General features: G+C 38.8%; 3 protein-coding genes across 3 annotated transcripts in view; 2 read left to right on the top strand and 1 right to left on the bottom strand.

Moving 5' to 3' along the window:
* Nucleotides 1-9,231, top strand: part of LOC107593513 (probable JmjC domain-containing histone demethylation protein 2C) — a 78,578-nt gene extending 69,347 nt beyond the window's left edge. The window contains exons 14-19 of the mRNA XM_016283251.1: nt 1,086-1,175; nt 1,295-1,422; nt 2,544-2,757; nt 4,028-4,227; nt 5,175-5,453; nt 9,043-9,231. Coding sequence (XP_016138737.1) covers nt 1,086-1,175; nt 1,295-1,422; nt 2,544-2,757; nt 4,028-4,227; nt 5,175-5,453; nt 9,043-9,231 — 1,100 coding nt within the window. The remainder of the gene's footprint in view (nt 1-1,085; nt 1,176-1,294; nt 1,423-2,543; nt 2,758-4,027; nt 4,228-5,174; nt 5,454-9,042) is intronic.
* A 222-nt stretch (nt 9,232-9,453) lies between these two features.
* LOC107593512 (lysine-specific demethylase 3A-like) lies at nt 9,454-13,769 on the top strand (the record flags this gene model as incomplete). Its single annotated transcript, XM_016283250.1, has 3 exons — nt 9,454-9,633; nt 12,304-12,435; nt 13,409-13,769. Coding segments are annotated over 3 exons (399 nt in total), but the record flags the coding sequence as incomplete, so codon positions are not given.
* Nucleotides 13,770-14,958: 1,189 nt separating this feature from the next.
* The window catches only part of LOC107593503 (nuclear receptor-binding factor 2-like), a 10,805-nt gene continuing 5,649 nt past the window's right edge, over nt 14,959-20,114 (bottom strand). The window contains exons 3-4 of the mRNA XM_016283240.1: nt 17,536-17,576; nt 14,959-16,848 (exon numbers count right to left, since the gene is read on the bottom strand). Coding sequence (XP_016138726.1) covers nt 16,225-16,848; nt 17,536-17,576 — 665 coding nt within the window. The 3' untranslated portion in view covers nt 14,959-16,224. The remainder of the gene's footprint in view (nt 16,849-17,535; nt 17,577-20,114) is intronic.

The following is a 20,114-nucleotide window of genomic DNA, read 5'->3' as shown; positions in this document are numbered from 1 at the left end:
ACAATTGAGTTTTGTTTAGTTGTTGTGATATATTGTACATTGTTTATAGCTACTTGTGTATTTGATGTAAATTAATTTAATTAATTAACAGAAATAATTGTTCTAATTTAATTTTTTATAGGAATTATTAAAATCATTAGCATTATTTGACAAAAACATACGGTGTATTTTTGTTTAAATAAACAAAAGATACAAGTAATAATACAATTTTTAACGAGTACAGGAGCTCAGTATCGGGCTGATACCGATAGTATCGGTGCATCCCTAATATATATATATATATATATGACATTTTTTAACAGTAGTGACCCATAGCTGTCAGATTTTGGTGTGTACAGTTTTTGTCTCAGATGTGAGTGTTTTGGAATGTGAACTCTCAAAAACACTCAACATGGAAAAAAATCCAAATCAGAAACAGCACAATTGAGTTTTGTTTAGTTGTTGTGATATATTGTACATTGTTTATAGCTACTTGTGTATTTGATGTAAATTAATTTAATTAATTAACAGAAATAATTGTTCTAATTTAATTTTTTATAGGAATTATTAAAATCATTAGCATTATTTGACAAAAACATACGGTGTATTTTTGTTTAAATAAACAAAAGATACAAGTAATAATACAAGCAAAAAGTAACAGAAATATCACAAAACAAAAAAAGTGCTATTTAATAATAACCTTGGCAGAAATAAGTGTATGGTTTTCTTTTGTGGTTTAGTTTGAATGGGGTGTGTGTGTGTGTGTGTGTGTGTGCACTGTAGGATGTGGCAGTTGTTCTAGGACTGTCTAGCTCAGCTGTCCCAGGGGTTTGAGATGTGTCTCTGTGTCTTCCTCTTCTGTGTTCGCCTCATTTAAGTCTCCCCTTCCTGCAGCAGCTCTTTCTGTCTTCTTTAGGCTTGAAGTCTGCCGCAGGGCATTAAACCCCTCTAGCTCTAGAAGTGTCAAGGCTCAGAGCTCCTTATTTACTTTGAAGCATAAACACTGTGACTCCTCTACGGGAAAACGGGCCAGTGACAGTGCCCTTCTCTGTGTGTGTTGTCACTCTCAGTCTCTGTGAGTAATCCACCTTTTTCTTATTTCGCAGATAAAGAGCTGTACGCCTGGTTGAAGTGTGTCAAGGGACAGCCTCATGATCACAAGCACCTGATGCCAACACAGATCATTCCAGGAACTGGTATGGAAAGAGACACTTTCATTCTGGAATGATCCCAGATTGCTTGTAGTTATGCCTTTAGCTGAAGATAGAGAAAGAGGCAACTGTATCTTTTGACTTGTTTTGTCTGTGTGCTTTAGTTCTAGCGGACTTGGTGAACGCTATGCACATGCTCAGGGAGAAGTACAGCATTAAATCATACTGCTCCTGTGCTTGGAAGCAGAACACCCTCTACAACAAGCTGCCGTCCACCAATGGCGTCTCCCAGGTATGTGAATGTGTCATTGGGTGGGGTAGATTAAATTTTTTAATTTTACACAAATTAAACAAGCTGTGAGGGATGTACAGTTGTGGTACTGTATGCTAAGTGTTTGATGTCAGTACACTGCAAAAATGATTTTCCTACATAGAATTTTTCTTTTTCCAGTACAAATATCTAAAGATTCTTAAATCAAGATACACTCAATTCAAAGGGGAAAAAAGTTTATTTTTTGATTCCAATGGCAGATATTTTTTCTTGTTTTAAGCATAAGCTTAAAAATAAACAGAACCCTACACATGACATGTGTAAAAAATGTAGATATTAAGAATTTGATTATGTAGATTAGATTATATAGTTGTGGGAATTCATTCTTAATTGATGGCCAAAATAAATATATTTTTGTCCATGTGTCATGTGTGGGACTCTGCATAGAATTTTCAGAAAACAAGAATCTTATGTCATTTTGTGTCTCAAGTAAATGCATCTTGATTTAAAAATGTTTCGATATTTGTTCTGGAAAACAAGATGAAAATAGAAAGAAAAATAGTATAATAGTAAATTCATTTAATCTGTTCATTTCAAGGATTGATATCAGACAAAAAATGGAAATCTGCTTCAGCAATTTCTGCAAAATTATTCAAATCCAGTAATCACATGATTGGTTCATCCTGACCAGTGTGAATTTTTTTTTGTGGATTCCATGTGACAAAACGGTCAGTTTGCTATTTCAGCAGTGACCTGGACAACTCTGGATGAACCCAATTATTTTCAATAGCTTGTACTGTTCAGCTGGCAAAACATTAATACCTCTTGACAAAAAAAAACACAGACCTTAAGGCCTTGAGACAATATATCCCATTGAACAAACTGTACATCTATCCCTCTCAGTCACATTTCCATTCACATGAAATTAAATGGGGCATTAGCTTTGACTAGAGTGTGCGTGCTCTCACTGTAAACACAAACTCTAACACTCTCTCAATCACACACAGATTTTCACATTCTGTTCTGCGCAGGAATGTTGAGTACAATCCTGCTTCATCTCTCAACCACTAAAAGTCCACAATATTTCCCTTCACTCTCCTCAAACTGCTGAGCTGTTTCTGACACAGTCTTACTTTTCACAGGTGTTACAAAACGTGCTAAATCACAGCAACAAGATCTCTCTGTGTAAGCCTGAGGGAGGCCAGCAAAACTCCTCTCTGAAGGTAGAGGCCAACGGAGGGAGCAGTCCCGCCAGCGACACCAGCACCGACAGCAAGTTCACCCCACCCGAGTCCCAATCGCCTCTGCACTTCCTGGCCGATCTGGCTGAGCAGAAATCCCGTGAGGAAAAGAAGGGTGGGTACAGAAACAATAAAACTTAAGGTATGGTTGAAGTTATTGGTAGCCAGGGGCCGGAGGTCTGCCAGCTGCCCCTGTGTTTTTCCTTTCTCTGCAGGCGTGTGCATGCTTGACAGGCCGCCAGCATTCCACAATCCTCACATTTAGTGGTGTACGTTACAGGCCTTCTCAGTTGTGAGCTCCCACGGTCTTAAGAGTTCGCCTAACCACATGTTTATCCAGTTCTTCAGCTGCTCTCACATGCCGAACACGCCGCTCTCTCCAAATGAAATGCACTTAAAAGACCATCAGCCCTGTGGTTGTTGGCACACGTTCAGTTCAGTTTGTTGCCCAGTGCGGCGTATAGAAGTTTCTTCATTTAGCAGTGGTGCTTAAATTGCGCTTCTTGACAAGTCTGCATTTTTGTTGTTTCATGTCAGCTCTTAAAATATAACAATAGAGTATATAGTTCATGCTATGGCATATTGTAATGTGCGTTGCTGGTGTTTTGAGCAGTTTTTTAGTACATTGCAGTTGCTTGGTAGTTGCTAGGGTGTTCTAGGTACTTGCAAAAAGCCCAATCTCAAGTCTCTGTGATATTTTGTTCTCCAGAAATGTCTCTCATCCTACCTTGTCTAAGTCAGTGGGATTTTTAACCCCTTTTTATTCTCCGCCCAAATGAAAATTGTACATCTGAAAACTTGTAAATGTAATAGTGTGCAGGAGTCCTCAAATTTGGCCCTGGAAATGTCATTGCCCTGAAAAGTTTAGCTCCATCCAATCCAAATCAGACACCTGAGCAAGCTAATTAAGGTTTTCAGAGTTGTTTTTGAAACTGTTAAGAGTTTATACTCTGCTATTTTCTAAAAAGCTTGTTAGAAATCATACTGTGAACATTTTATCCGTGTATGTTCCTTTTTTGATCTTGTAATTTTGATTCAAAATGTCACAACACCTGCAATCTTGTAAGTATCTGCCTCGCTTTTGAGTGCCATGTCCACGTCTTAAAATCCAATTAGCAAGCAATGCATAGAACCAAGTCTGCCCTGCATTATTTATTTTTTCGATAATCTGGTACACTCAAATATCTGTCGCTACCTCTGTTTTATCATGACTTTAAAATTCTAATAAAAAGACCCACCACATAATTTCCCACTAATTATTATGGGAATGTATCATATTATGGAAGTAAACCAGAAGTTCTACTATTTTTTTTACTTTTGAATTTCATATGATGTGAAAGAGATTGACATCTGAGGTTTGAACAGCCTGTTCTTCTCTCCTGCAGAAAATAAGGAGTCAGGTGTTGGAAAGATAAAGGAAGAGAAGGATCAGTCAGATGCTTTGGAGTCTCTGCACAGTAAAGCATCTTCCCTGGAGCAGGGATCAACCCTTCGAGACCTCCTCACCACCACTGCAGGCAAGCTGCGCCTGGGCTCCACTGATGCTGGCATCGCATTCGCTCCAGTGTACTCCACTGCCTCGCAGGTAAGAAAACCAACACCTACTGATCATACTCAAACAGAGAGACTCAACTAGCATACAGAGGTGGCAACATACACAACCAATGAAAAGTTTGCTCATTTAACTTCAAAAAGTTTTGATCTAAAGATTTATTCTTGAAATTAGTTTTGTACACATATTGCGTATACAGAAAAATAGTAATTATAATCAAGCTGGTGTTTCCATACTTTTTATGATGTTTACATCAGTTTTTTTATAACGATATTGTCTACCAACAATATCATTATAAAAAAACTGATGTAAACATCATAGAAATTAGTCATTATCACATAGATGGCAGTTTACTAAATATATGGCCATTCTCGCATAAAGAGCCATGGGTATTCAATTAAAGTCTCTATGTTTCCTTCCCATTGGAGGTCCGGACAGTATTTTTGTGGAATAGTAGTAAATGGTCAAATGGTCAAGATAGTCATAAAAGATGAGGATATTGGGCCCGAGAGCCAAATCTGCAGTAGCTGAGAATTTTTCTACAAAAAAAATGTCACTAAGACATGCAATTGGATATGAATATTAAAGGTAAACAGATGTGTTATTTTTACATTTATATGACAGAAGGCCATGTGACAGAAAAGACACTGTATAAGGTTTCAGGCTTTTTGCTTTTTAGAATGCACATGGAGTGAAAAGAGCTTGAATGAAGCATGTTCGGCTCTAGCTAAATGTATTAGAGGATATAGTGCCGAAAGATCATTATCATAAACTACCCTGAGTGCTTGTGTACAGCTCCACTCTCTGCTCACTTTAAACTGTAGAAACTGTAAAATTGTGCAAACAAGCTGTGGTCTAGAATTAGACCGCACTCCGCTATTTGAGGACTCCTGTGACATAGAGTCTGTATCACTATAAAGAAAAAAATATTTGTTGTCCTAAAATAGCTTATGGTTTCATTTGGGGTCTTCCTACCACAGATTGTCAAGAGTGGTCGCAGCATGCCCAACATCCTGGATGACATCATTGCCTCTGTGGTGGAAAACAAAATCCCGGCGGGCCGTGGCACCAAGCTGAACCTGAAGCATGAGCCTCTGGAGGAGCCCAAAGCTGAGAGAAAGAAAGCAGTGGAAGAACCGCCCAAACAATATGCTGACATCCCGCACTGCTGGCTCTACGAGCGCAGGCTGCTCTGGCTCAAAGACCACCGCAACAACAACAACTGGAAACTCTTCAGGGAGTGCTGGAGACAAGGACAGGTCTGTGAAACAAGCCCACTAAATACTGAAACTTACATTACTTTCTGTTCTGCTGGAGCAGTGGTTCTTTCGAAGCCAATATTAGTTCAGCTCAGAACATTTCCTTGATTCTGTTGTTCCCTCTTCATATCTTTTCTCTTGCTTCTTTAAAATACCGCTCTGTAAAATTGGCAAAAATCCATATTCTCATGTCCAGAATTGCCGCTGATATCCTTGCAGTCAGGATAATCCTAATAATCCTGTGTACCGATTACAGGTTGTGCTACAAATAATCATTATCTGTCTACACTTATTCTCATTTCCCTGATTATATACAGGGATGTGATTTTTCAGTATTTACATTTACATTTAGTCATTTTGCAGACGCTTTTATACAAAGCGACTTACAATTGGGGGATACATAAAGCGATTCTTCTTAAAAGAGGCAAACAGATACAGGAAGTGCTTGTAATACCAAGTTTCTAGACATTGTTCAAATAAGTACAAGCTAGAAAGAGAAGGAATAAATAAAGAGAGTTTTTTATATATATATATATTTTTTTATGATGAATTCAAGTAGCTTCAAAAGAGATGAGTTTTCAGCTGTCGCTTGAAAATTGTCAGGGATTCAGCATTCCGGATAGGGGTGGGAAGATCGTTCCACAAGCCAGGAATGGTGAACGAGAATGTTCTGGAAAGTGATTTTGAGCCTCACTGTGATGGTACCATGAGGCGTCGCTCACTAGCGGATCTCAGACTTCTGGAGGGGATGTAGATTCGTAGTAGTGAGTGGAAGTAGGCGGGTGCTGAGCCTGTGGCTGTTCTATATGCAAGCATCAATGTCTTGAACTTGATTCGAGCCGCAACCGGTAGCCAGTGCAAGGAGATAAAGAGAGGTGTAACATGGGCTCTTTTGGGCTCGTTGAAGACCAGTCGTACCGCTGCATCCTGAATCATTTGTAGAGGTTTGATAGTATTTATGCAGATTTCCATATTTTCCAGCTTGAGGAGTACAACCCATGTGAATTGCGAAATAACCTTAAAGTGCGAAATGCCATATAAAACGGCTATATTTGACCCTGGACCACAAAACCAGTCTTAAGTCGCTGGGGTATATTTGTAGCAATAGCCAAAAATACATTGTATGGGTCAAAATTATTGATTTTTCTTTTATGCCAAAAATCATTTGGATATTAAGTAAAGATCATGTTCCATGAACATATTTTGTAAATTTCCTACTATAAATATATTAAAACTTAATTTTCATTTGGACAACTTTAAAGGCAATTTTCTCAATATTTTGATTTTTTTTTGCACCCTCAGATTCCAGATTTTTAAATAGTTGTATCTCGGCCAAATATTGTCCTATCCTAACAAACCATACATCAATGGAAATCTTATTTATTCAGCATTCAGGTGATGTATCAATCTCAATTTCGAAAAATTAACCCTTATGTTAGGTTTTGTGGTCCAGGGTCACATATGATACAGTGGGGGAAAAAAGTATTTAGTCAGCCACCAATTGTACTATATACAGGTTTTCCATCTTCAATGATCACATGCCTGTTATATTATAAATTAGTGCTGTCAATCGATAAATTTAAACTCACGGTACCATTTCCACGCTCGTTTGACTCGCGCCTGGTGCTTAAGTGAAGCTGGAGCGCGCGTCTGAAATGTCTACCCTTTGATGTGGTCGTAAAGACGTTCTGGGACTGAATAAATGGACTTCTTGACAAGAAAAAGTGTCACAGAAACAACAGTTGTGAGTGGGGTGGTCAACCCTAGCTCCGCCCCTGAGTTAATTGCATTAAATATTTTTAACGCGTTAAACTGAAAATATTAATCGCCTGCGTTAACGTGCTAATTTTGACACCACTATTATAAATGCATTATACGTTATTTTATATACGAGTATTTATGTAACATTTGGTAAATGGTCCAAAATGTTAGTCAATGCGATCTCTGCCTCTGCTGGCTGGTGTCTTCTCTCAGCGGACAGCTGTTGTCTGTTGTCACATCAGTCTGCATTACATGTGCAGTGGGTTTCCATAGAGAAAGGCGCCATACATTAGTCCATTTATTCAGCATGTAATTCACATAGGCCATTATAGGCTTTAAGTGCTTTGATTCTTTCATAGGTAGCACCTCTTCACATGTGCTGCACTAATGCAGGACATTTCAAGTGAGCATATAGATCCTTTACAATGATATCTGATTTTCACTAATGGACAGGAGGATACTGAAGAGGTGTGAGGTTGAAATCCTCAAGCATACATCCTTTACCTCTAGTCATAGCATTTATTCAGCAGCAGAGGAGAGCCTTTAAGAGTATCCGAAATAGACCCCTGTACCCATCACTCCATTAATATGGTCCCCTTGAAGGTTTGAATGAAAACAAATAATGGAATTCGGACATTGATTGGGCCATATGGGCCATAGATGCCATCTTCTGGCTAAATGCGTGAATGTATTCGCTGTGACCCTTCTAGTGCAGTTGAGTGTTGACTTTTGAGTGTGCATTGGCTTTACACTCATTATTATGATGCATGATGGGATTGAACAAGTGCACTCAATAATGTCCCCTATGGTTTCAGACACCACTTCAAATGGCTGTATAGTGCACTAAAAAAGGGTGTAAGGGGCATTTTTGGACACAGCCTCTGTCTATTCATGTTCTGAAATGACATTTATTGACTTGTGCTCAGTGGACCATGACTTTACAGCTCTGCAGGAAGTAAACTGACATCGTAAAATGTGGCTCTCCCAACATATTGGTTTTCTTCCAAAACCTAGTAAGCTGCCTATGTAAGCAGCATTTTAAGTTTCCCAATGCAAAGATTGTTCTAAAGGGTAGTTACTGTTATTATGCTGCTTTTTAAAATTTCACACAGAGAATGCAGTCTCATAATGCATTGCAATGAGTTCAGTGAAAATGTCTATTCAAGATAGCAGATGACATGAAAACATAGATTTAGTGTCAGTATATGTTTAGGGGGTTATTTTCAAGGATGTGCCAGCCTTGCATGCAGAGGTTTTTAGGCTGATCTGTTACATACAGCAGTGTCTCTTTTTATACTTTTAAGAACTTCTGAGAATAAGACTTGATACTAAATAATTCACCAGTAAGTTTTTTTTTTTTTTTTAGCTGTCCCAACCAGCAGATACCGTTTTTACTTATTTTAACATAGATGAATGATCAGTTTTTATTTTAACCAATACAACTTTTTTATTCACAAGAATATTTTTACAAAAATAAAATTTGGAACTAAATAGAAGAAAACCTGGAAATGTAATTCCTATAATGTGCTTCCATGGATTCCTATTTATGCCATATTTGCAATGGTAATGCAACACCAAAACACTTGCATCATTATTATTGAGCACTGCACTTTTGCAGAAGCTAGTTTGGCACTCAGTTTATAATATACCCACAGATTTAGGTTTTTCAATAAATGTAATTATTGCTTTTAGACTTTAGAGTAATCCATCATGCAATTTCTTTTTTAACCAGACTTCAAATTTTTCCACTCTTCAAAAAGCATGTCTTAGTAGTGGTTGTGATCTCAGCTGTCATTAAAAGGCCATTTCCTGTGTGGTGTATTTGCAGCCGGCGCTGGTCTCTGGGGTGCACAAGAAGCTCAACGCCAGCTTGTGGAAGGCAGAATCCTTCAACCAAGAGTTTGCTGACCACCAGGGAGACCTCTTGAACTGCAAGGATGGAGTAATGTCCAACTCAGGCGTCAAAGAATTCTGGGACGGCTTTGAAGATCTCACGAGTGAGTGCCACTTGAAGTAAACAAATGAGCAATTTTGATTTGATTTCTCCACTGAACTTGAAATAATACAGTGGATCACTGCAGTGTCGCTCACTCTCTCTCTCTCTCTCTCTGTGTGTCCTCATAAAACCTTTTGCTCTAGCACAAGGAAGTTTTAGAGGATTGATTTCATAGGAATGTGCAGATCTTCAGTGCACGTGCTGCTGTGTCTGAACTCAATGTTTGAGTGTGTTTGGTCATGACAGGTGGCTAAAGAGCAGGGCGTGGAGATCCCAGTGGATAACGACCCGATCCGTGAGCCAGCCTGGTACTTGAGCCGTAAACTGCGTCAGCGGCTGCTGGATGAATACGCCATTCAGGGATGGACTGTGGTGCAGTTTCTGGGTGATTCGGTGCTGATCCCTGCTGGAGCTCTGCACCAGGTCTCATTGCACTCCTTCTTTTTTTGCAGTTGCTCAAACCACTGATACCAAATGAGCAAATCATGATATATGTATTCTGGGGCATATGTTTTGTTATTGATTATCCAGACCAAAATCCCCACTTGATTGACTTGGAAAGCAACAAATCTCACTGTTTTGTTTCAGAGTGTTGCTAAAAATTGATCAGACACTTAAGCAAGACTTTGTCAGAATGTCATTGAATTATTTAAAACAAAACATCAAAAAAAATAATTTCTGCTAATGCTTGTAACTTAATTTTAATCCTGTGAAACCTGACATATGAAATAATAAATACATTTAGAAAAATATATATATTTAGAGAACCAAAACTGAGCAAAATATGCAATTTGTTTGCTGATATTTATATAGACAAAAAGTAAGATGAAATTCTGTCAGTGCCGATAGCCTAAGTGATTAGTGCCCCGACATATAGCACAACTGTGCTCACGGCAGTGTTAATTTTGACAGCAAATTTTGATTTAGTTTTAGTCATAGTCTTTTGACTAAAATGCCATTTAGTTTTAGTCATATTTTAGTAATCTGAATTGTTTTTAGTTTTAGTCGACTAAATCTTCAGTAAATTCAGTCGGCTAAAATCTAAAGGGTTTAGTTACAGCGCATTTATTAAGTATTTCTCTAAAATTTCCAAGCTCATTATATAGGTTTGATATTAAGGTTTTATCATGATAGACACCGATTTAACTGCGGTGACACAACATGCCTTAATGTTCAAATTAAATAAAAGCACTTCTCATAAAGAACAAGAACATGGTCTTCTTTTTAATGAAATACCAATGGTTATATAGGCTAATAATGCATTCTTTATAGCAACATGTTTACCATATTCTTCATTCTTTCAAGCAGACATATTTATTTCTATAAATAAATGTAGATTAATATTTAGGGCTACTAAAGTTTTTCAGTCAAGAGCAGTGCATGATTTTCTGTCTTTCTGTTGTTGCTTGATTAACATCAATGACTCGAACAATAGCAACTAAATTAGGCTGCTATCCCTTTAAAACCGAATGCACAGCTGCAATGGATGCAATGTACTGATACACGTTCTCTCTGCTGTTTACCTTCACTTAAGACATAATCAACTGTGTTCACATGAATACTCGTAAAAACTGACAATTCAACATCATTTTGTGTGTAATACTCTCAAGAGAGTACTCGCGCGCTGTGAGATGCACTTTCTGTATGCGTTTGCTTCAGTGTCTGCGCTCTGAAAACTGGACCGAACCGAGTTCTCTCTTGCGTCGTCAGATTTATCCATATGTCTGCTCTTCTCTTACTCCCACATATTGACATTTTTGAACGTTTTATGCAACATGCAGCAAGTGTATGTTAGCTTATGTTGCGCCGGTTCATATGTATGCATATAACGTTAACCTCCTAACTATGCAGCAGTTTAGTTCTGAATGAATCTCTTCCCAAATCGTCCCTCCCTAACATTTTCGTCTCGTTTTTATTTGTTGAAGAAAATGTCAATAGAAATAGTTTTAGTTTGTTATCGTCTCGTTGTCGTTGGTGAAAAAAATGTAGTTGACGAAAATTATTCGTCAACGAAATGAACACTGGCTCACGGCGACCTGAGTTCAATTCCTGTCTTTAGGTCCTTTGCCGAATAAACAGCCAGTAGAAGCAACATAACTGAGAGCGAGAGAACCGATGTTTAGCCGTACATATGGGAAGCCAAATGCACTGAAAGTGGGACGAAACAGCGCGATATTACAGAGCTTGCGCCGCGCTGACCTGTCATCGGCGTGGATCAATTGACCGAGCCACGCGACCGTGCTACCGAACGAATCTCGTACTACAAACCGTGCAAACTATTCTCACAAGCGCGGTGCTGACGAGTTAAAAATACTTAATGTACGCACACAAATACGGTTAAAACGCTAAGCACTATAACGTCATGACATTCACAAAGGAGTCTGGAGTGATACACGTATTTAGGTAGATTTTGAGGCGCATTACCTTGAAAAATTAAAGTAATCCATAGTGTCCTCAGCAGCTCAGATGTTGGGAGGAAATTAAGACTTATGTTCAGTCTTACATCCAAACACAGCATTGCTTGCGAGACATTGTTGACGTTACAGCTGCTCGAGCGCGGAGAAAAAGAGGACAGTGTACAACCGCTGAGGGCAGAAACTACAGCAATGCAGGTCTGTCAATCAACCCCCGTGGCCCGGCCCGATGCAATGACGTCACACTGCATGACAATCAAAACGGCAGGCCTAGTGAGACTGACTTGGTTCAAAGGGGATTTAAAAATGAGGAGTGGGTGGATTTTTATCATTGTAGGGTGGTTGTGTTCACACCCTGCTCACACACATTTATGTCCAAACACTATACAAGTGGATTTTGCATAATAGGTGCCCTTTAAGTTGCTTCAGTCCAGTAAATGATCTGATATTACTAACAATATACAAGATATTCTTCCAAAAAGACACGTGTACCACGACCTGAAGGGAATGTTTTAACAATTATGCTAAAAGGCCTTTTATTTGCTAAATTATAACGTGTCAATCAGATGACTGAAGGCATGTAGTAGATTGTGTAATACTATCTGAAGTTCCAGAGCACCAGTATTATACAGTATGTCACATCAGTGCACACTCACATTTGTGTCTCTCATCCATACAGGTGCAAAACCTGCACAGCTGCGTCCAGGTGATCAACGACTTCGTCTCTCCGGAGCACGTGGTGCATTCGTTCCACTTAACCCAGGAACTCAGATCCTCCAAAGAGGAAATCAACTATGAAGATAAGCTACAGGTAGAGTGGAAATATCACAGCATGTCAACATTTATTGGAATATTAAGGCCTGAACTGGATCGCGGTGTCTCTATGATTTGTCACTCAGTAGGTTAAGTTACACAAAAAATACTAACAATGAAGTGTCTGAGAGAAGACTGCCATTTGTTTTCTTTTATTACTGTTTATAACTGTTTGTATCAGTGCGCATGCAGTCTGATTGCTGCCACTTACGTTATAAACTCCAATACTCTTAAAAATAGACTCCTGACAAAAGAACACATTTCATATTTTCAGATGCATTGTTAGACATGAGATAGCATAACAGTTACAAGTATCAGGATTCCCTTTGAGGTTTCAGAGCAGTTCGCCAGCGATGAATACCGTACATTTATCCCAATAGATTGCTTACGATCCACTGCTGATGAATTATGACAATGTTTCCTTTATGGACTTTATACTGTAATATTGTGTAGATGGATGCAAAAGTGCACATTTGATCTCCTTTATCTTTTTACATGAGCAGCTGGAAGTAGTAAAGCAAGAGTCCTGTGGGCTTGTTTGTAATTGATAGCCCCATATTATGCATAAAAACCAACTTGCTATTAATTTCATTAATCAATCAGCACATCATGTAATTAATTACATTAAGTATTAGCACCTGGCAGCCCTGTTTTTAACACATTCAGGATATAGATTTTGCCAGTAATGTTTTTTTTTTTTAACAGTCCATTAATCGATCTCTACTTCACATGTATTGATATATTAGTACCCATTTCAGTTTCAAAAATGTGCACCAGTAAAAGAATTCCAGATAAATTGAGACGTACAGTATGGTTTGGACATACGGTATTCATTTTATAGGTCTTAAAATGATGATGAATGTTTCTCAGCACTGCAGTCATCAGTTGGCATGCCGTTTCAGACGTCTCTCGTCAGAGTCCGGAATCAGATGCGATGTTGCGTGATTCTAACAGCCTGTCATGTCTCTCAGGTCAAGAACATCTTTTACCACTGCGTGAAGAATGCCGTGGGAACATTAAAGAGGTGCTGTGCCGAGGAAGAGGAGACGAACTCATGACACTCGTCAACACGCTCCCCCAAATATGCACACTAATGCTCACACCGCGAACCTCCAGTGCCAAGCAGAGAAAACCCACCAGTAAACTGTATTTATTTGTTACTGACACCATAGCAGTATAGCGCATCAGGATGACTGTGATCGACACGCCACACACGTCTGAAGAATCTAGTGTTTGTTTGTCTGTTTGGTTTCGTTCCCATTTTGTTCTTTCATACTGTATAGTTTCAGTGGAGAATCGTATTTATTTTTAGGAGTTCTGTGCTCTGTTCTCGATCAAATGTAAATGTGACTTGTACAGTTTGCTAATGGATTTCTGATGGCGCTCACTACTTTGGAGTTACTGTGAGAGAGATCCGCTGTCTCGTGTCCTCATGCCATATCTTTTGAGAAAAGAACTGCCAAACAATTGTAAACATTGTAAAGTTCTATTATGTAAAGAAAGACTTAATAACTCACGTAACATTTTATTAAGTATTCACTGTAAAATGGAGACATTTACAAAAAAAAATTGTAATTTATTTAAGAAAAAACGGTAGTTTCTTCTTTTTATGTTCAGATTTACTATGGCGAACTTTAAGTTCAATGGAAAAAGCAAATCGTACTATGCTGTGTAAATATATACATATATACATTCACTGATGTATTTTTTTAAACATGGCTTGCTTCAATTTCAAATTTTAAAGTGCAAGTGTTACATGCTTTGTACATTGAAGTTCAAAGGGGTTTTACATTTTCCATTAAAATGGATTTATCAAATATCTGCCTGCCTTTTGCCTTCTTGACAAGAAGAACGGTTCAAGATAACATGTTCAATGTTTGGCTAATATATACATTTAAATATATTCTGGTAATCAAAATGGAATGATTTGCTTTGCCTCTGAAATTATTGTTAACCAATAGCCAGACAGTCCGTTCTAGTGCTTGTTTAGTATGTAATGCCCTCTTTTTACAAGCCAGTGTCTTATTGAGAATGTCAAATTCTTGATTTTCTGCACAATAGTCTTTGCCCACTTTTGAACACATGCTGTGTCATTCACAGATTGAACACCAGAGGAGGCTGTTGAGCTTTTGTGGGAATTTAGAAACTATGAAATCAACACTTGTCTGTATTGCAGTCACTACCATTTCAAAGTCTCTGATAAAAGAGTTTTACACAAACCTAAAAAGCAGCACAATTATTTTTACATTAACTAATACCTTTCAAAAGCAGTGACCAATTTAGACCTGTTTGCATCAGTGGGTCGTTGACATGCTATATATTCCATCAAAAATGACTTCAAACATTCTTTTATACTTATTACGAATGCAGCTTTTTGTGAGCTCATACTCAGTAGACTGGATGGAATGTTTGTACTATTGTAATATACTTTCAAAATAACTGAAAAAAGATTTATGCTGCCACTTGTTAAAATCTTTAATTCTTGTCAGAACAAGAAAACAAAAGAATTATACATAAATTCTTGTTTTCAATATCTTAATCATATACGTACAGCTACCGTAGAACAGCCATTCATGCATCAAAACACTTTCGTCATTTGATTTTTACATCACAAAACAAAAAGTAAAATAACAAAATCTAATGCACCCTGATTACTGTGGTAAACCAGTAATTAAACATTGAATTAAAAACAAAATGAAAAGAGCAAAATGTGGATTTGGTTCCCTCTTCATGACACAAATATAAGCCATAAATTCATCTCTTCCCAGGCGCGTCTGGCACATGTTGGTAGCTTTTGATTAATGTGAGTGAACCTGGTTTATTGTTAGAGCAAGGTATGATTGTGCAATCAGTTACCTGATATTATTAACACCGTGACCCAGACAATCCTTGATTGATGAGTACAATGAAGCATCAAACAAACCAAAGAGCCAAGCTTTCAGGACATGTCCATTCCTATGCTGTTTGCATTGCGTCTGAAGAATGACACAGCGGAGAAGTGAGCGGAGATGAGAAACAACAAAATGAACGAGTGATTCTGTAGCACTTGACCAGATTATTGCTTATCGTTCCGAATGCAATAGTCTCACGCTCATGTTCAGCCTCCTGTAGAAATGATCCACCACTGTTTTTGTTTAATAAGTTGCTACAAATCGTCCAGAGATGACATCACGACTGGGCTTTGTACTAATTGCAATAAGGCAAAACAAGTGCTGCAAGCTGGTTATCAGTGTACGGAAACAGAGTGCATAACTAACTGCATTGAGGCCTCTCGGCTTCCTCTATGCCCTAAATCTGCGCTGTTGATAGACGACTGAAACTGCATAACCACAACGTCGACAACGATGGTGATGATCAACAGATACTGCACAAAACCCTCACACACACACTCACACACACGTGTAGTTCACAGTGTCTGTGTAGGAAATAGTTTTCGATTGAAAGTGGGATTTTGCAAGAGGCAAATTCACCTGCTGATAAAAAGTCTGATAACATAGTGTTCGACAGAATCTCCGATATCCCTTTTCACTCGTACTTCATAACAAAAAAAAATTAAAAATGCATTAGAAATGTTCTAAAAGGCACACGTACTTCAAAAAGAGTTGTTTTCTTTCTTTGTACATCCAATCGCTGCGGGGTGCCACTGAGAAGTCGTGAACCCGACGGTTGAGAGAACCGTCATTTACGCCACCGGGCTGCTTTGCCGTGAATGTGCCTGCTCTGCGTGTTCGCTGGCATGCAACGGCGATCGAAGTCTCCCCTTGGTGCGTGTTTTGAGCGCGAGCGGTCACAGCTTCTCCCCGTCCAGCAGCTCCTGCAGTTCCTGCTGGATGTCCTCAGGAAGCTCCAGGCCGGGCAGGTCTTCCAGAGGGATCTCCTGAGTGGGCATCTCCAGCGGAGGGAGCTGTGGGATGGGAATGTCCTTGGCCTTGCGCTCCTCGGCCGTCTGCGGAAGCACCCATAGCTCCGACCGCTCCACGAAGTCGGCATCGGCGTAGGGTTCCTTCTTCAGCCGCGCGTTCTTCGCCCGCAGCTGCTCGTTCTCCCGTTTCAGCTGCTCATTTTCAGACACCAGCCGGTCCACCAGGTTGCGTAGGTCGTCGATGGTGGTCTGCTGCTCCTCTAAACGGGTTTTGTCGTCTTTCTGGGCTTTACTGCCAGCGCAGGGCTCTGGGACAGTGCCTTTGTTCTTCAGAAGATACAGCCAGGTGTCGTACTCTCGTTCGGAGGGTTGGGAGACGTCTGTGGTGGCTCCGGCCGGCTGTAGGTGGCGGCGTGGCGTCTGGTCTGAGGCGGGAACGTGCTGGAGCGTTCTGGGCTTGCTGTCTCGCTTTGCTCGCTTCCATTGCTCCTCGATCAGCCTCTGCTGCTTGACGTGACTGTCCCTCTGAAGCTCCAGAGACAAGCGAGCCTAACAGGAAAGAAACATCTCATAAGCCGCTTTTTCCACTATCGGGCCGAACGGTTCTCTTTGCTTAACCATTCCATTCCGTGCCAGACAGCACGGATACGGTTTCATTTTCCACTGTGGTGCTGATAACGGAGCTCTTTGGAATGTAATACAAATGCGTTGCCTTGGTAACGCAAGTGTAATGTAAACAGCGATATGGATGATGATCAGATATTTCTGTTTTTGGGACTCCTTTTTTATCTGATATTTACTTCGTTAAATAACAGAAAAAAGGATATAACTCGACGCAAAAAATTAAATAAACAAGGCGACGACGGGTATAATATCAATAAGTGCAAATGTTTCCTCCACAGACTGTCTCAGGCATTTTTGCTTTTTTTATACTGAACGTAGCTTAGCTGTTTGATCAAAGAGCGTGCTTCCGCTTAGCCAGCTATGGAGAAACTGGTAGCCAGGCAACAGAGCGGCGAGGTCACGCACACGCACTCTACCAGCACGGCTCGGCACGGTTAGAGAACGGTTTGGAATCGTGCCGCACCGTACCAGGCTCATGTGGAAATACAACTGGAACCGTACCCGACAGTTCTTAGAACCGTTCGGCACGATAGTGGAAAAGTAGCTATTGTCAATTTTATCCACGATAAATAATAAAGAAAATGCAGGACAATGAGGACCATCTAGGCGTACCTGTTCACACTCGGTGAGCTTCATGGCCTCCTTGAGAAGTTCTGTGGAGACATAAGTTATTTAAGCACACACTTCCAATCTGAAGTTGAGCCCAGTGGTACTCTCATAGATTGTACAAAAATATAGTTTCGGCTCAAATTCGACTCGCCGAGCTTTGGCGCTCTTTGTGAGACAAACCAAAGGAGACTAAAGCCTTACACATAAAAAAACTGTTTCTCATGAGGATGCATTCAACATTTACACAGGTTAGTCTGTGATTTTATTGCTGTTCGAATCCAGAATGTCTGTGTTTTTCTCCCACCACCTGTGTACAAATGTACAGCTGAATGGCCTACTGCTTTTTGACAAACACCAAGGTTGTGTGGTACCTACATCTGTGATTTTGTGAAAAATTTGGATCAATCCAATTTTTCTGTAAATCCTTTTTAACCACTGCCAAGCAGTGTACGCTAACTTTTGCACTTCATGGTAATGTGAACGCATTAGAAATATGGATACTTTGATTAATTAAAAGATGAAACTACAGCTCCACTACAAGGAATGGGAGGTGTTAACTAAACTAATGACATTTTTTAAATATTTATATAGATTTATATAAAATTACCATGAAGTATTAGGGTTGGACAATATGGCCAAAATTTATATCACAATATATTTCTTAATTCCAGTCAATACGATATTCGAATTCCGATATCGATATGAACAATTAAAAAAAAAAAAAAGCCTCAGAAAACCTGCCAAAAACACCCACAACTGTACCTGTACCTACAAACTTCTAAAAAAAATGTATTTGCCAAGTCTATGAAACCTCCTCCTATAAAACTATCATATTTTAGAAATAAAAACGGTACAAATAAATTAATGTTTAACTTTTCTCTTTTGCTGCGTTTGACACTGTCGATCATAACATACTTCTAGAGACTGGAAAACTGGGTCTGGCTTTCTGGGATTGTCCTCAAATGGTTCAGGTCATACTTAGAAGGGAGAGGTTATTATGTGTGTATAGGAGAGCATAATAAGTGGACGTCCATGACATGCGGAGCCCCACAAGGCTCAATTCTTGCACCGCTTTTGTTTAGCCTGTATATGCTCCTACTAAGTCAAATAATGTTAAAGAACCTAATTGCCAATCACAGCTATGCTGATGATACCCAGATTTACCTAGCCTTAACATCGCCAAATGACTACAGCCCCATTGACTCCCTCTGCCAGTGCATTGATGAAATTAACAGTTGGATGTGCCAGAACTTTCTTCAGTTAAACAAGGAGAAAACTGAAGTCATTGCATTTGGAAACCAAGATGAAGTTCTCAAGGTGAATGGCATACCTTGACTCCAGCGGTCAAAACTAAAAATCTAGTCAGGAATCTTGGTGTGATTCTGGAGACAGACCTTAGTTTCAGTAGTCATGTCAAAGCAGTAACTAAATCAGCATACTATCATCTCAAAAACATTGCAAGAATTAGATGTTTTGTTTCCAGTCAAGACTTGGAGAAACGTGTTCATGCCTTTATCAACAGCAGGGTGGACTATTGTAATGGTCTCCTCACCGGCCTTCCCAAGAAGACCATTAGACAGCTGCAGCTCATCCAGAACGCTGCTGCCAGGATTCTGACTAGAACCAGAAAATCTGAGCATATCGCACCAGTCCTCAGGTCTTTACACTGGCTTCCAGTTATATTTAGGATTGATATTTAAGTACTTTTACTCGTTTATAACTCACTCAATGGCCTAGGACCTAAATACATTGCAGATATGCTCACTGAATATAAACCTAACAGACCACTCAGATCATTAGGATCGAGTCAGTTAGAAATACCAAGAGTTCACACAAAACAAGGGGAGTCTGCTTTTAGCTATTATGCCGCCTGCAGTTGGAATCAGCTTCCAGAAGAGATCAGATGTGCTAAAACATTAGCAACATTTAAATCGACACAAAACTCATCTGTTTAGCTGTGCATTTACTGAATGAGCACTGTGCGATGTCCGAACTGATTGCACTATATTTCATGTATAATCATTTTCTATTCTTAACTGGTTTAATTCATTTCAAATCAATTTTTTAATCATTTAAAACGTTTTTTTTAATTCCTTGTTTTTAATGTTGTGATTATATTTTTTAATGATTATTTTACTTCCTTTTATGTAAAGCACTTTGAATTACCATTGTGTATGAAATGTGCTATACAAATAAACTTGCCTTGCCTTATGATTTACAGTAGTAGGACATTAGATGGTGAATATTAGCAAACATTTTATTTAAAATGTATTTTATTTTATTTCATTGTATATTAATATAATTGTATTTATTTTAAATGACTACTATTTTATTAGTGTTTAAAACTAACACTTTCTAAAAAAAATTAGAAATGAAACCATGCTAATATCCAATACAGTAAATGTGTTAAAACATTGTGTTAAGCATGTTTAATTAACATCTGAAGTGTGCATGTTTACTTTGACAACCCTAAAAAATTGTATAGTTTTTTTTCACTTTGTGTGGTGCACTGAAAACACAAAAGGTTTTTGCTCTGAATATATATATATATATATATATATATATATATATATATATATATA

This window comes from Sinocyclocheilus grahami, unplaced genomic scaffold (genome assembly GCF_001515645.1).
Source record: "Sinocyclocheilus grahami isolate Dianchi unplaced genomic scaffold, SAMN03320097.WGS_v1.1 scaffold172.1, whole genome shotgun sequence".
NCBI lineage: Eukaryota > Metazoa > Chordata > Actinopteri > Cypriniformes > Cyprinidae > Sinocyclocheilus > Sinocyclocheilus grahami.
This window is presented reverse-complemented; position numbering and strand designations above follow the sequence as displayed.